This window comes from Arachis hypogaea, chromosome 9 (genome assembly GCF_003086295.3).
Source record: "Arachis hypogaea cultivar Tifrunner chromosome 9, arahy.Tifrunner.gnm2.J5K5, whole genome shotgun sequence".
Lineage (NCBI taxonomy): Eukaryota > Viridiplantae > Streptophyta > Magnoliopsida > Fabales > Fabaceae > Arachis > Arachis hypogaea.
This window is the reverse complement of record NC_092044.1, coordinates 60,935,052-60,949,245: the sequence shown is the minus strand read 5'-3', so window position 1 is coordinate 60,949,245 and position 14,194 is coordinate 60,935,052. Positions and strand designations below refer to the sequence as shown.

Below are 14,194 nucleotides of genomic sequence, written 5' to 3'. Positions count from 1 at the left end.
TTTGCATGCCACAAAAACTCTAATTACCCAAAGAATAAAAGGATTATATGTCACGTATCCCGTTAAATCAAGATAATTAGAATTTAGGAGAATTTGTTTTCAAGCTGTTGTTCAAGTATAGAGCTTTTTCAAGTTATACAAGAACTCAAATAGAAAGAGGGTCATACTTCCGTTCCACCCAAATTCATAAGATAAAGAACGAAAAAAATTCTTAAATATAAATCCAAAACATAAATTAAAATAGAAAAAGTAATAAAAGCAATCCATACAATAGATAGAGCTCCTAACCTTAACAGTGGAGGTTTAGTTGCTCATGGAATGTAGAATGTAAATTTGTATAGAATTTCCTAATGAAATCCCTCTAATGTAATGTACCTAATAGAATAGAAGTCTCCCCTTTTTATAACTAATCCTAATTAATTTAAAATCTAATATTTTAAATTAAGATAACATCTTTTCCTAAAAGATAAGATTTAAAATCAAATTTGAATTTAAATCAGAATTAACTAACTACTCCGCGTCTTGTAACGTGGGGACCACTTGGCTTTACTAGATCCGCGCCTAACTTGGGTGCTAAAATGGGGCCCAGAAATCACCCCTCAGCGTTTTCTGCATTTTCTGCACGTGGTGCATGTCACGCGTACGCGTCAGTCACGCGTACGCGTCAGTCACGCGTACGCGTCGATGGTCTTTTCTGCGAGTCACGCGGACGCGTCGGTCACGCATACGCGTCGCTGAGCAAATCTTCAAATCACGCGTACTCGTCAGTCACGCGTACGTGTCGCCATGGATAGCTCCAAATCACGTGTACGCGTCAGTCATGCGTACGCATCACTCGTCGCTGAAATCTCTTTTGATTCTTGAGCTATAGAAACTCCTTCAAATCTAGTCGAATGCTACCTAAAATAAACAAAATTACAAAAGACTCAAAATAGCATCCATATTGGCTAAAAGATAATTAATTCTTTATTAAACTCAACAATTTAGATGCAAATTCACTAGGAAAAGATAGGAAAAATGCTCACGCATCAGTATTATACCTAATCAGTTTAAATTTAATTATTCTGTACATTAAAAAATTAAATAACTTATAATTTTTTTTACTTATTAACAATTTACTATTTTTTATTTTTATCTCAAATTTATAATTTAAAAATATAATTTCTTAAAATATTAGAAAAAAATTAACAATTTATAATTTAAAAATATAATTTCTTAAAAATTTTATTATTTAGAGAAATATATGTTAATATATTAGATGCAAAACAAATTAAGAATTATTACAAGAAGTATTGAGAGTAGAAAAGTTACTCAAGAATATCAAATTTTTTATAAGTTAATTGTATATATTGATAGTAGTTAAAATAGTAGTGTTCATATAATATTACTCTTTTAAGAAGATATAATATATTTGATAATATTTTTTATAAATTTCAACAAATTTTGATAATTTGAACAAAAGTTTTAAATAATTGATATCTTAAATTTCTTTTTAAAATAATAAAATTTGACTTAATAAGCAAATATGAAAAATAAATATCTCTATAATAGTTATACATCTAGATATTCAAATCAAATAAGAAAAAAAATTCTTTTAGCAAATCTTTAATTCAAAATTTAACACAATGGATAGTTATGGGTTAAAATGATAAACAAAACGAGATGCGATAATAATACATGGTGGTAATTAATTGCAATTGGGGTGAAAAGGAGAAGAAAACAAAGAGAATAAAATAAAACAACATAATAGTAAGGTGAGACAATAATAGTTATACATGTATAAAGAATGATAAGGGAAACCTATAGTGTATAGTATAGTTGTTAGAACCGAATTGGTGATTGAACCGACCAAACTATTGGGTCACTGGATTATTGGTTCAACCGATGGGTCACTGGTTGAAGCGATTGACTCGGTCTCACATAAATAAAAAATCTAAAATAGTCAAAACTTAAAATTAAAATTTAAAATACATATTTTTATTAACATATTAAGAATAATCCAGCCATTCTAAAATAATATAGAACAAGAACAATAACTATTTTATTATTTTTACTCTATCATAAGTATTTTTATTTTGTTTTTATATTAAAATAACTATTATTTTTAATTTTAAATAATTTATTAATTAGTTTATACCTACTATACTATTATATACTATAAGTATTTATTAAAAAAAATAATATTTAAAAAATAATATTAATAGATATCATATAATTATAAAAAAAGTGAGTTTATAATCAAAATTAAAATAAATTTATATAAATAAGTGAATTCATAACTAAAATATTTTTTATTGTATATAATTAAAAATATAATTGATTTAACATTTAAGAATGACTGATAAAATGAAATTAAATTGGTAATGAAAATGTTATAAGGTATTAATATATATAATAATAAGCATATAAAGTGTTAAAGAGCAAGATAGCCTGATGGCAATGCTAGTAACTTGTTAAGGTTTGAATCACACACTTAGAATTTGAGAATATTAAAACAACCCATGAGAACAAATGGCTGGAGAATACACTTGTATAATTGTTGAGACAAGTGTTCCCACTAAAATTTAAAAAAGCTCTAAGTAGTGCATAAGAATTATGTATACCTGTCTCCATTATGTTGTTAAATTTGACCCTCACTATTCTATTTTTCTTATTTTATTTTATATTATATATACTTTTCTCTTGTTGTTAACATTTTTTAGATTTGTCTTTGATAGTATATAATATGATAAGATAATATATAATTAAAATAAAATAATTTTAAAATAATAAGAAAATTAAAAATAATTAAAAATTATTAAAAATAATTAATATAAAATTAAAGAAATATAATTTTTATCTATTAAATTTATGTATAAAAATAAAGAGTGTTTTAAATTTAAAATTTTAAATTATATAAATTTAAAATAATAAAATTAAATAAATTAAATAAATTTAGTCACATTTATAATGAACTATCTATAAATAATATTAATAAATTTTTATCTTAATTTTTTTTATATAATAACAATATAATACTTTTTTTTGATATTTTTATTTATTCATATTTTTTTTTAAATACTTGAAGAATTTAATGAGTTATGCTAAAAAATAGACAAAATATTATTATATATGACAGAAAAAATATTAGAAATTAATTTATATATTAAAATATTTATTTTAAAAATTTTTTAAGATTGATTTAGGTAATTATTTCACTAAAATATAAATTGAAAAGTAATTTATTTGTCAAAAAAACTTTAAAAATATTTTTATGTATTAATTTTTTTAAATTAAAATATCGACTTTAAAATATATGGGAATAAATTTGGGTAAATTACCTTACAAAATATATAGGGAAAAAGACAGATACGTTTTTAACTTTTTAAATTTTTGACAAATACATCCCTGACAAAATTTAAATATAAAAAAGTTTCTGACTTTAATAAACGGAGGACAATTTAGTCTTTTCATCTATTTGCCTCTCATACACCAAACGGAACTGGCTGACGTGGCTGAAATGGTGTCCAGGTGTCCGTTACGGTGCCACGCTGGAAGGGGAATAAAGTTCGAAGGACAAATAAGTCCTTGACGTCATTTTGCAAATAAATTCGAAGGACAAATAAGTCCTTGAGAATTTAGTTCATTATACTTCTATTATGCTTCTATTATGAGAATTTAGTTTATAAAATTATGCTTGTATTTTGAAATCTAGTTAACTTGTTGTATTCTGCAATTTAAATTATTTGTATTAAAATTGTAGAAATTGGGCTTGTTCTGTTTTTACTTTTTTTTCTTAAATTGCATTAGTTTAGTTTTAGTGCATTTGTATATTATATTAGAACTAATATTTTTATCCATGATAACATTATGAGAATAATTTTTTTTTTAAATTATAGTTCACTTTATTCTAACGGTATAAATTATGCATGGCACAAAAGATTTATAAAATTAAACTACCTTTACAAAAAAGTCGTAAGTTGACAAAAGTCTTTGACTAAGAAGACCAAGATATCTGCAGATAAAAAATTAAATAATAAGATTTGTAGTTATTATTTTTATCTGAAAAAGTCTAATTTTTTTATTAATAATTAATTTTAGCATTCGTTATCTAAAATTTAAAATAATTTAATGTGTATACTTTTACATTTAAAATATTTTAATTGTAAAAAAATATCGGATGATATATTTTGATTTGTCAAATTACTAATATAAAATATAGGGCAATTTACCAATTTAAAACAATTGGGAGAAACCTTTACCAGATTACAACAATTAGAAAGTGTATACGTTTATGTCTTGTTTCATTTTATATAGAAACCGTGGGAGCTTAGCACGGTTTCTAAATGAACATAAACTGTGTCTGCTAGCCAGGCTTTACGTTGAAGAGCATTTGAAGGTAAACCGTGGGTGGCAGCCACGGTTTACTAGTGGAGAAAGCAACATAAACTGTGGGAGGTAGCCACGGTTTATGAAGGAAGTGGTTTGTGCATAAAACACTAGAGGCAGCCATGGTTTATGAGTGTATAGGTATAAATAGGGAAGTCGTGGCTTATGAGCGCGGATCATTTGTGAGTTTGCAAAAATTTGGAGAAGGTTGGTGGCTGAGAGAGAAAGATAGTTTTTTGGTTTAGTAGCCGGTTTGAGATTCTGAACCAGCTGAGTGGCGGACCGATGGAAGAAGAAGGTCGCATGTACCGGTTAAATGGCGTCGCGCATGTGGCTAGATATATCGACCAAGAGGTTGGTTAAACGACCTTTTATTATTATTTTGTTTAATGTTGTTATTATTAATGCTAGTTGTGTTATTAGTATTATAACAATTATTATGGAAATTTTTGTTGTTATCATAAATATGAGTTTTTTATATTTATTAAATTTCTAATTTCTGTTATTGTTAAAATTATATTTTTAGTTTGACTTGTTAGTATTATTGTTAGTGTTATTTTCGCTGTTCTTGTTATGGTTATTATTATTATTATTAATATTAGTGGGAGTTGTTAGTAATGTTGTATGTTGAGATTTCGTTATCCATCTTTTTGCAGCCTAATAGGGTTATTAGTGGTGTGAGGAGACAACAGAATATGCCTTTACACGACCGTGTTATACCTTATCTGGAGACCACGGGCTTGTATCACTTGGCTAGGCTGAACAGTTAGTGGTTCTGGGTTGATGAGCCTCTACTTAGAGCATTCATTGAGAGGTGGCGTCCTGAGACCCACACCTTTCACATGCCCTTTGGGGAGTGTATGATCACCTTGGAAGACGTGGAGCAACCTCCAACTTCGCATACAGCTCGTGTATTCTGACCTCCGGAAAACTCCTAATGCAATGAAACAGAACCCTAATATCTTCATCAGCCGCTAACACGAACGTATCATACTGAACACCGCTCGAGACTACAACGATGGGAATCTTGTAGAATATCTTCTTCACCAACTTGCTCCCAAATACCCCAAGCTTCTGCAAGATGCTATTCTTCACATCTGACAAAGTGCTTGATGAACTAATGAATACACTCAATGGTTCTCTGTCAGTAAACTTCACACCATATTTTTTGCTTCTTTTGATTTTTCCAGAGCAATGCACTAAGACAAGAACACTATCTTCCTCACTTGACATTGTGATAATGATCTCTTCACCAACTTGAATCTCACTCACCTATAAATAGATTTTCCATCCTCATAAACCATGCTAGCTTACAAGGGTTTATGCCCATTGGAGGTCCTTTATAAACCGTGGCTACCAGCCACGTTTTATTCATATTTATCTTCATAAACCGTGGCTACTTCCAGCGGTTTCTCTCTTTCATTCACAAAGGGTAAACCGTGGCTACCTACCATGGTTTACGTTAACATTTTCTTCCTAGTAAAACCTCCCTACCAGCCACGGTTTATGTGTAACTAAGAACCGTGGTTGGCTCCCACAGTTTATATAGATAATGAAACAAGACATCCAGGTATCAATTTTCCCATTGTTGTAATTTGATAAAAATTTCTGTTGTTTATTTTAAATTGGTCATTTGCCATAAAATATAATTATATATAGAATAAAAATAGTAGAGAGAAATAGAAAAATGGAGAAAGGTAGATAAGAGAATTTAGGAAAGGAGTTTATTAATTTTGAAAAAAATATTTTCTTTCAATTTTAATAAAAGTGACATGTGACACATTTGATTATTAAATTAGATAGTACTATATGATACACAATATAGGTATATTTCAATTAGATAGTAATATATGATACATATAGAAGTATAATAAACTAAATTCTCAAGGAATTATTTATCCTTCAAACATTATTTGCAAAATGACGTCAAAGACTTATTTGTCATTCGAACTTTATTCCCCTTCCAGCGTGGCACCGTAACGAACACTTGGACACCATTTCAACCACGTCAGCCAGTTCTATTTGGTGTATGGGAGGCAAATAGACGGAAGAACTAAATTTTCCTTCGTTGTTCAAGTCAGGAACTTTTTCGTATTTAAATTTTGTCAAAAATGTATTTGTCAAAAATTTAAAAAGTCTTTTTCCCAAATATATATTCATGGGTAATCAAAAGAGGCTTCACGAAATTTCTGAACAAAGTGAGGGGTTTTCTGTCTGGGGTAGAGAATATCCTTATATGGCTGTAGTGGACGAGTATTGTCAGTCGTCAGCCGATGTTTCACTTGCGAAAGAGGTTGGAGACATGGCGATCGGTCAGTATATGCAGGTAATGGGTTTACTTTTTCTGACTTAGTTGTTGTTTTACGAAATTTTTACAAGCTTTTGTATTCGTTTTTGTAGGTTGTTGGTCTTCGTCTTGCCAGTCTTGCTCGCAGCCAAGAGTTGAAATGTAAGAAAGTTTCTTCTGATAGAGCAGAGGTTTCTGTTCTGAATGAAGAGTTAGTGAAGAGTAAAAGTGTTGCTGCTGAGCTTCAGGTACGGCTTACTGAGGCTGAGAAGTTATTGAAGGAAACGAAAGACAATTATGCTCGGGACGTGGAAGATCTGAAGAAGAAGGAGAGTGATTTGGCGAGCGTGCAGTCTCGTCTTATTGAGGTAACTGCTAAATTAAAGGATGTGCAGAAGAAAAAGTCTGATGAAATTTTGGATTCTTTTGTTGAGGGATTTGAAAGGGCGCTGTTACAAGCAAAATTCCTGGCACCAGAAGCTGACCTGTGTGGCATGGATCCGGGGAAAGTTGTGCGTGATGGCAAGATGGTTGAAGACGATGGTAATGCTGAAGATCAAGCAGAAAATGTTTAGTTTGTTTTTTGTTTGGTATTCTGGTTTTGTTTTGTATGTTGGTGGATATTTTGAACATTGCTCTATTGGTGACAATTGTTGAAAGAACATTGATATTTTGTTTTTGGATTATCTGAATCCTTATTGGGAATTAGTGCTTTTCTTTTGTGGCAAAGCATTTTATTGACTGGACTGATTTTGACGAGTCCATTATTCTGGTTTTGAATGTACTGCCGAGTAATGGCAGGTTGCATATATAGCCGATCATTGCTATTTATTGAGTTATTTTGAGAATTGACAATGATTGGAGATAGAAATCGCATAATTTGATTGTAAATAGATGATGCTGGTAGTCAGATTCTAATTGTTTGAATACAAACATTCAGGTAGGCTGGCCTCATTAAAACCTCTCCAAGCAAAACCCTTTGGGACAAAAACTTGGTAGTAGGAAAAAGAGTACTAGCCTGTCCCTGATTTAACTGTAGAACTTCTTTAGGGATGAAACATTCCAAGTGTTGGGTAAGACTTGTCCATCAATTAATTCGAGTATGTATGCCCCGTTGCCGAGTACTTCTGATATTCGGTATGGACCGTCCCAGTTGGCGGCGAGCTTCCCATGTGAAGGTGGTTTGCGAGCAGCTTCGGTTTTGCGGAGGACTAAGTCCCCTTTGACAAATGCTCTGCTTTTAACCGACTTGTTGTACTGTCGGGCGATTGCTTGCTGTGTTGCGCGTTGTCTTAAGGTGGTGATGTCTCTTACTTCTTCGATGATGTCAAGCTCGGCTCTCCGAGCTTCGTCTTGGTTGTTTATGTGAGTTCTAATGGATTGTTGGGAAACCTCTAGGGGAATCATCGCCTCTGATCCATATACCAGTCTGAATGGGGTTTCCTTTGTTGATGTTTGAGGGGTGGTGTTGTATCCCCAAAGGACTTCAGGTATTAGTTCGGCCCAAAGTCCCTTCGCATCATCTAGCTTTTTCTTTAGTGCATGAAGGATGACCTTGTTTGCAGCCTCAGCTAGTCTGTTTGTTTGAGGATGTTCAACAGATGCGAAATGCTGCTTTATTTTGAGATCCTGCAAAAAAGCTTGAAATTTCTGATCGGCGAACTGGCGACCGTTGTCAATTGTGATATGTTGAGGTATGCCGAAACGACAAATAATATTTTTCCAGACGAATGAAATCATTTGTTTTGATGTTATTTTTGCTAAAGGTTGGGCTTCCACCCATTTGGAGAAATAATCAATGCCGACAATAAGAAATTTTACCTGGCCCGGTGCCGTAGGGAATGGCCCGAGTATGTCTAAACCCCATCGGTAAAATGGCCAGCTGATGTCGGACTGATGTAATTCCTCGGCCGGTATGTGTATCAGGGGTGCATGTCGTTGGCAATTGTTGCATGACCTGATCTTTTGTTGGCTATCCTGTTTCATAGTCGGCCAGAAGAATCCGGCTCTGAGGATCTTGGATGTTAAACTCCGAGCTCCCGTATGGGTGCCACAGATTCCTTCATGTGCTTCTGCCAAAGCTATGTCGGCTTCTGACTTGTTGAGACATTTGAGTAGAGGCTGAGTATAACCTCGTCGATATAGTGTTCCGTTGAGTAATGTGAAGAAAGATGCTTGCCGCCGGAACCTTTTATCGTTCTCGACCCCTTCTGGTATATTACCTGTTTGTAAATAGTGTATAAAGTCGTTCCTCCAATCTGTTATCTGTGAGACACTCAACACATTTGTCAGAGTCACAGTGGGTGATGTTATTGTGAATTGTTGTAGTGTGGATAGCTCGGACTGTGTACTTCCGAGCTTAGATAAGATATCCGCTCTTTGGTTTTGTTCACGTGGTATATGTTCTATTTCAAACTTGGAAAATTTTTTTGTTAACTTTTTTACTAATGACAAGTATTTAGAGAGTAGGGTATATTTTACTTGAAAAAGGTCATTTACCTGCTGTACGACTAGCAATGAATCACAGTATACCTTGATTGTCGAGATTTGAAGATCTAAACAGAGTCGGATTCCAGCGAGTAGTGCTTCATACTCGGATTGGTTGTTGCTTGCTTTGAAATCGAAGTGTATTGAGTGTTCCAATATGAGTCCATCGTCGGCCTCCAGACGAATTCCGGCACCACAGCCTCCGTTATTTGAAGATCCGTCGACATATAGGATCCACTGTTTGGCATGATCATCTTCGGATGGGATTGTAAGCTCGGCGATGAAATCCGCCAGGAATTGTGACTTGATCGGTCCTCGGGATTGGTATCTGATGTCGAATTCGGATAGTTCGACTGCCCATTTTATGAGGCGGCCTGCAAGTTCTGGCTTGTGTAACACCTGTCTTAATGGCTGATTGGTTCTGACGTGGATAACGTGACTCTGGAAGTAAGGTCGGAGGCGCCGCGCCGAGAATATTAGTGCTACTCTGCATGTTGGAGGGTCTTACTGACAAAGTATACCGGATGCTGAACGTTGTTTCTCTCTGTAACAAGGACCGACCTTATCGCCCAATCAGTAACTGATAGATATAAAAATAAATCTTCCCCCTGTAGGGGCTTTTGTAAAATAGGCGGTTGTGAGAGTGTTGTTTTTAATTTTGAAAATGCTCTCTCACAATCGTCGTTCCATTTGAATTTATTTTTCTTTTTAATTGTCTAGAAAAAAGGAATGGAAGTTGAGGCAAGGCAGGGAACAAATCTGGAAAGTGCAGCGAGTCTTCCTGTAAGGCGCTGAACTTCTTTTACTGTTTTAGGGCTGGCCATGTCCAGCACTGCTCGGCATTTGTTTGGATTTGCCTCTATTCCCCTGCGGGTTAGCAGAAAACCCAAAAACTTACTCCCTTGAACTGCGAATGCACACTTCTCGGGGTTGAGGCGCATGTTGTACTGGCGGATCTGGCCGAAAATTTCTGTGAGGTCGCTAATGTGGTTCTCTCCGACTTTCGTTTTGGCTACCATATCATCGACATAGACTTCGATATTCCTGCCGATTTGTTTGGCGAACATCCTATCCATAAGGCGTTGATAAGTTGCACCTGCGTTCTTTAATCCAAATGGCATAACTTTATAACAATAGTTACCCAAATCAGTGATAAAAGCTGTTTTACTTTGATCAGAAGAGTGCATCATTATCTGATTATACCCAGAATATGCATCCATAAAACTTAAAGTGGCGTAGCCTGAAGCATTGTCCACTAAAGAATCTATGGATGGCAGAGGATAAGAATCCTTTGGGCATGCTTTGTTTAAATCAGTGAAGTCGACGCACATGCGCCACTTACCATTTTGTTTTCTTACCATTACCACATTGGCTAACCAGGTGGTGAATCTGATCTCTTTGATAAATTCAGCGTTAATGAGCTTTTGTGTTTCTTCCAGTGATGCTTTCTTTTTTTCTTCGCCGAGTTTACGTTTCTTCTGTTGCACTGGTCGGATCGACGAGTTTGTTGCCAGCCTGTGACTGATGATATATGGATCTATTCCGGGCATGTCTGATGGCGTCCATGCAAAAAGGTCGGCGTGTTCTTGCAGGAAAGTTGTTATAGCCTGCAACTCAGATGCATTGAGTGAGTTACCAACATATGTGAATTTATTAGAGTCATTGTTGAAATACACTTTTTATAAGTCATCGGAGGGTTTTGGGCGATCGAGGAAATCTGCTCTTGGGTCCAGTTCGGCTAGCGTGTGCTCCTTTTGGTTTAGGCCGACGTTGTTGACTTGTTGCGTTGAGCGATTTTGGAATTTCATGCTGACGTTGTAACATTGTCGTGCTTCTTTATGGTCGCCGTGGATTGTGACAACCTGGTGATCCTGCAATGGGAACTTCACACAGAGATGAACTGTAGATACAATAGCTCCGAACTTGTTCAAAAAAGGTCGGCCAAGGATAATGTTATATGGACTGAAACAATCAACTACTAAATATTGAATATCATTAGTTTTGGAAAGAGGTTGCTCACCCAGTGTGGTTTGTAACCACACTGACCCGAGTATTGGAACTCGTTCTCCTGAGAAGCCAACCAAATCTCCTCCTGTGGATTGTAGCATGTTGTCGCTGAGCTTCATCTTTTGGAATGTGGAGTAAAACAAAACATCGGCACTGCTTCCAGGATCTAAGAGAACTTTCTTTACCAATAGATCTCCTAACTGTAGGGCGACTACCACAGGGTCGTCCAAGTTTTGTATATTGGAGTTAAAGTCGGCATGTGTGAAAGTGACTTCTGGTTGTGCATTAGTGATGGTTACATCCTGTTTCGGTCTTTCTACCGAGCATATTGCTCTGAACGATCTTTTCCTTGCCGAGTTTGAGTATCCTCCACTTGCATATCCTCCTGAAATACAATTGATTATACCTCGCGGTCTTTCGTATTGGCTTGAAGATGCCTTTTCTTTTCCTCGGTGTTGTTCAGAGACATCGTTTGTTGTGGAACTAGGGCCGCGTTTTTGGATGTGACCACCAATGTATTTGTCGAGGTGTCCTTGTCGTGCTAGTCTTTCCAAAAGATCTTTGGCGACCACACAATCATCGGTATTGTGGCCGTATTTCTGGTGGAAAGTGCAGTATTTTGATTTGTCGACGTTCTTTGTATCTTGGTATGTGCCTGCCTTTCTTGGCGGCTTGATTAATTTGGAGTTCAAGATTTCCTTGATTATGTCTTCCCTCTTGGTATTAAACTGCGTATAAGAATCAAATCGAGGTGTTAGCTTAAAACTTTTCTTAATGGATGAGCTCTTATCTTCTTCGCGGAAGTGTGACTTGTCGGACTTCCGAGCTTGTCTGAGCTCCTCAATGTCAATTTGTCCCTTGGCTTTCTCTCTAAATTCTGCTAGAGTCTTCAGCTTTGCTACCGCGATCGTCTCCTGGAACTTCCCGGGTCGGAGGCCGCTTTTAATTGCGTGCAGATGGACCTCGGGGTGGAGATCTGGTATACTGATTGCGACCTTGGTGAAGCGAGTCATATAGTCTTTTAAGCTTTCATTTGGTCCTTGCTTGATAGTGTTCAGGTAATCGGAGTCGTGCAGGTATATTACAGATCCGGCAAAATGTTCTTCAAATAACTTCGCCAGTTGGTGAAAACGTGAAATGGAACCTGCAGGCAAAGCACACAACCAATCAAGTGCAAGACCGTCTAAGTAATTTGGAAAACATCGACATAAAACTGTATCTGATGCACCATTGACGATCATTATTGATCGGAATTTCTTTATGAACTTCCTCGGGTCTCCGAGTCCATCATAAGGTGTGAGGGTCAACGGCAGAGTGAACCTCTTCGGCAGTTCGAAGTTCATTACTTCTTCTGTGAAGGGGCCTACAGCGTCCTCGGACTCTTCTTTCTCGTCTTCTGGCTGCTGCCCTTCATTCCCTGCGGTTTCCGAAACATGAGTCGGTTGGGACTGATGCTCCTCGTCTTCCGCCTGGTGAGCGTCGTCATGTTCAATCCGAGCATGATTTAGTTCAGCAATTTGAGCGGCCATTATTTGGTTCTCGTCAGCCATTCGTTGATTAGCTTGTTGCAGCTCGGCTACCATCCGCATGAGTTCGGACAGTGAAGGAGGTGGTACGTCTGCCATAGGTGTAGATGGAAGCGAAGGGACCAAAAGAAAAAATATGATTTCTTCGGCCCCACGGTGGGCGCCAATTGATCTTGCCTGAAAAAAGAGTCGGCTTCCACTCCTCGGGATCAGTCGAACTATAGACTGGGATACCGAACGTCCGTCCTTCTGAATCCGAGCTTCCTACGGTTGTTGTTGTGCGAGAATGTGGGCGATGAAGAAAGAGGGGGGAGTGTACCTGCAAAGGCACTCCGATGCTTAAGTTAGTGTTCGGAAATCAATATTCGAGATTCAATAATCACTTACCTTCACGAGATGCTTTTTCCTCCTTTTTATGGAGAGTTTTATGTTCGGCAATAAATTATCGGTTTCTTATTGTGCCGTTTTGAGACGTCGGTTATGAAAATATTAACGTTACCGAGTTATAGCTCATCAATTCCGAGCAATAACAGATGATGACGAGTTATAGTACTTGCCGATAACGGTTAGGAAACCGAGATATACCACACGTGTTAATGATGACCATATATATATATATATATATATATATATATATATATATATATATATATATATATATATATATATATTAGTAAATACGTATATGAATTATTGTTATTGAGTTAATTATATTAATATTAGAATCTTATATTTATACATCTTTATTTTATATTTAGTATATCTTTATTTATTTTACAACAATAACTAGTTAGAAGAAGTTTGCCCTTTTTTGGTGTTTGAGTATTTATTTTATGGGGATAGTTTTCCATATTTTTTGTAGTAAGATTTTAGTCGGTTTTAGGATACACTGTTTATGGTTATTAGGGTTTAGGTCTCCAAATTTTGATATCTCGGGATTTTAATAGGGCTTGGCAGTTTAGGATTTTGAATGAGATGGTTTATGTTAGTGATGATTATGATGTCGCTCTGTTGTGGTTACGAGGATTTAGGGTCATCAGGTTATTATCGTTCATGGTTATCAGGGTTATTCGGGTTTAGTGCTAGTTTTGGTTTTGGGTTCATAGTTTTTCTTGGAGGCTTTCATATGTTTTTTTTAATTAAATTTTGATATTTTTATCAAAAAAAAAAAAAAAGATCAAGGCAATTTTTTATATTAAAAAATTGAATTATATTTATAAAAAATTGTTTGAAGTATTTTATTCAATATTTTTTTATATTAATTATTATTTTTAATTCATTCGACTAAATTATATTTAATATTTTTATTTTACAAATTTTGTAAATCTTTTATTCCTTTCAATAAAAAAGTAAATTTTGTTTATCCGAATTCATGTCATTCGAGATGAAAGATATACATACAAATAATAGGACTGTTACATTAATCTTGTAATTAGACATTGCAGCAATGAAATATGAGATAGAGTTTAATAACTAAGGTTGTAGCTGTGGTTTATAATTTAAGGTTAACGATTTATTA

General features: G+C 34.9%; 1 protein-coding gene across 1 annotated transcript; it reads right to left on the bottom strand.

Moving 5' to 3' along the window:
* Positions 1-10,821: 10,821 nt before the first annotated feature.
* LOC112709173 (uncharacterized) lies at positions 10,822-12,774 on the bottom strand. Its single transcript, XM_025761068.1, has one exon. The coding sequence runs from the start codon at positions 12,772-12,774 to the stop codon at positions 10,822-10,824; it is 1,953 nt and encodes a 650-aa protein (XP_025616853.1).
* Positions 12,775-14,194: the final 1,420 nt, after the last annotated feature.

Bases quoted from the DNA above. Each gene is read 5' to 3' on its own strand.
- LOC112709173 (XM_025761068.1), bottom strand. From the start codon at position 12,774: ATGGCAGACGTACCACCTCCTTCACTGTCCGAACTCATGCGGATGGTA.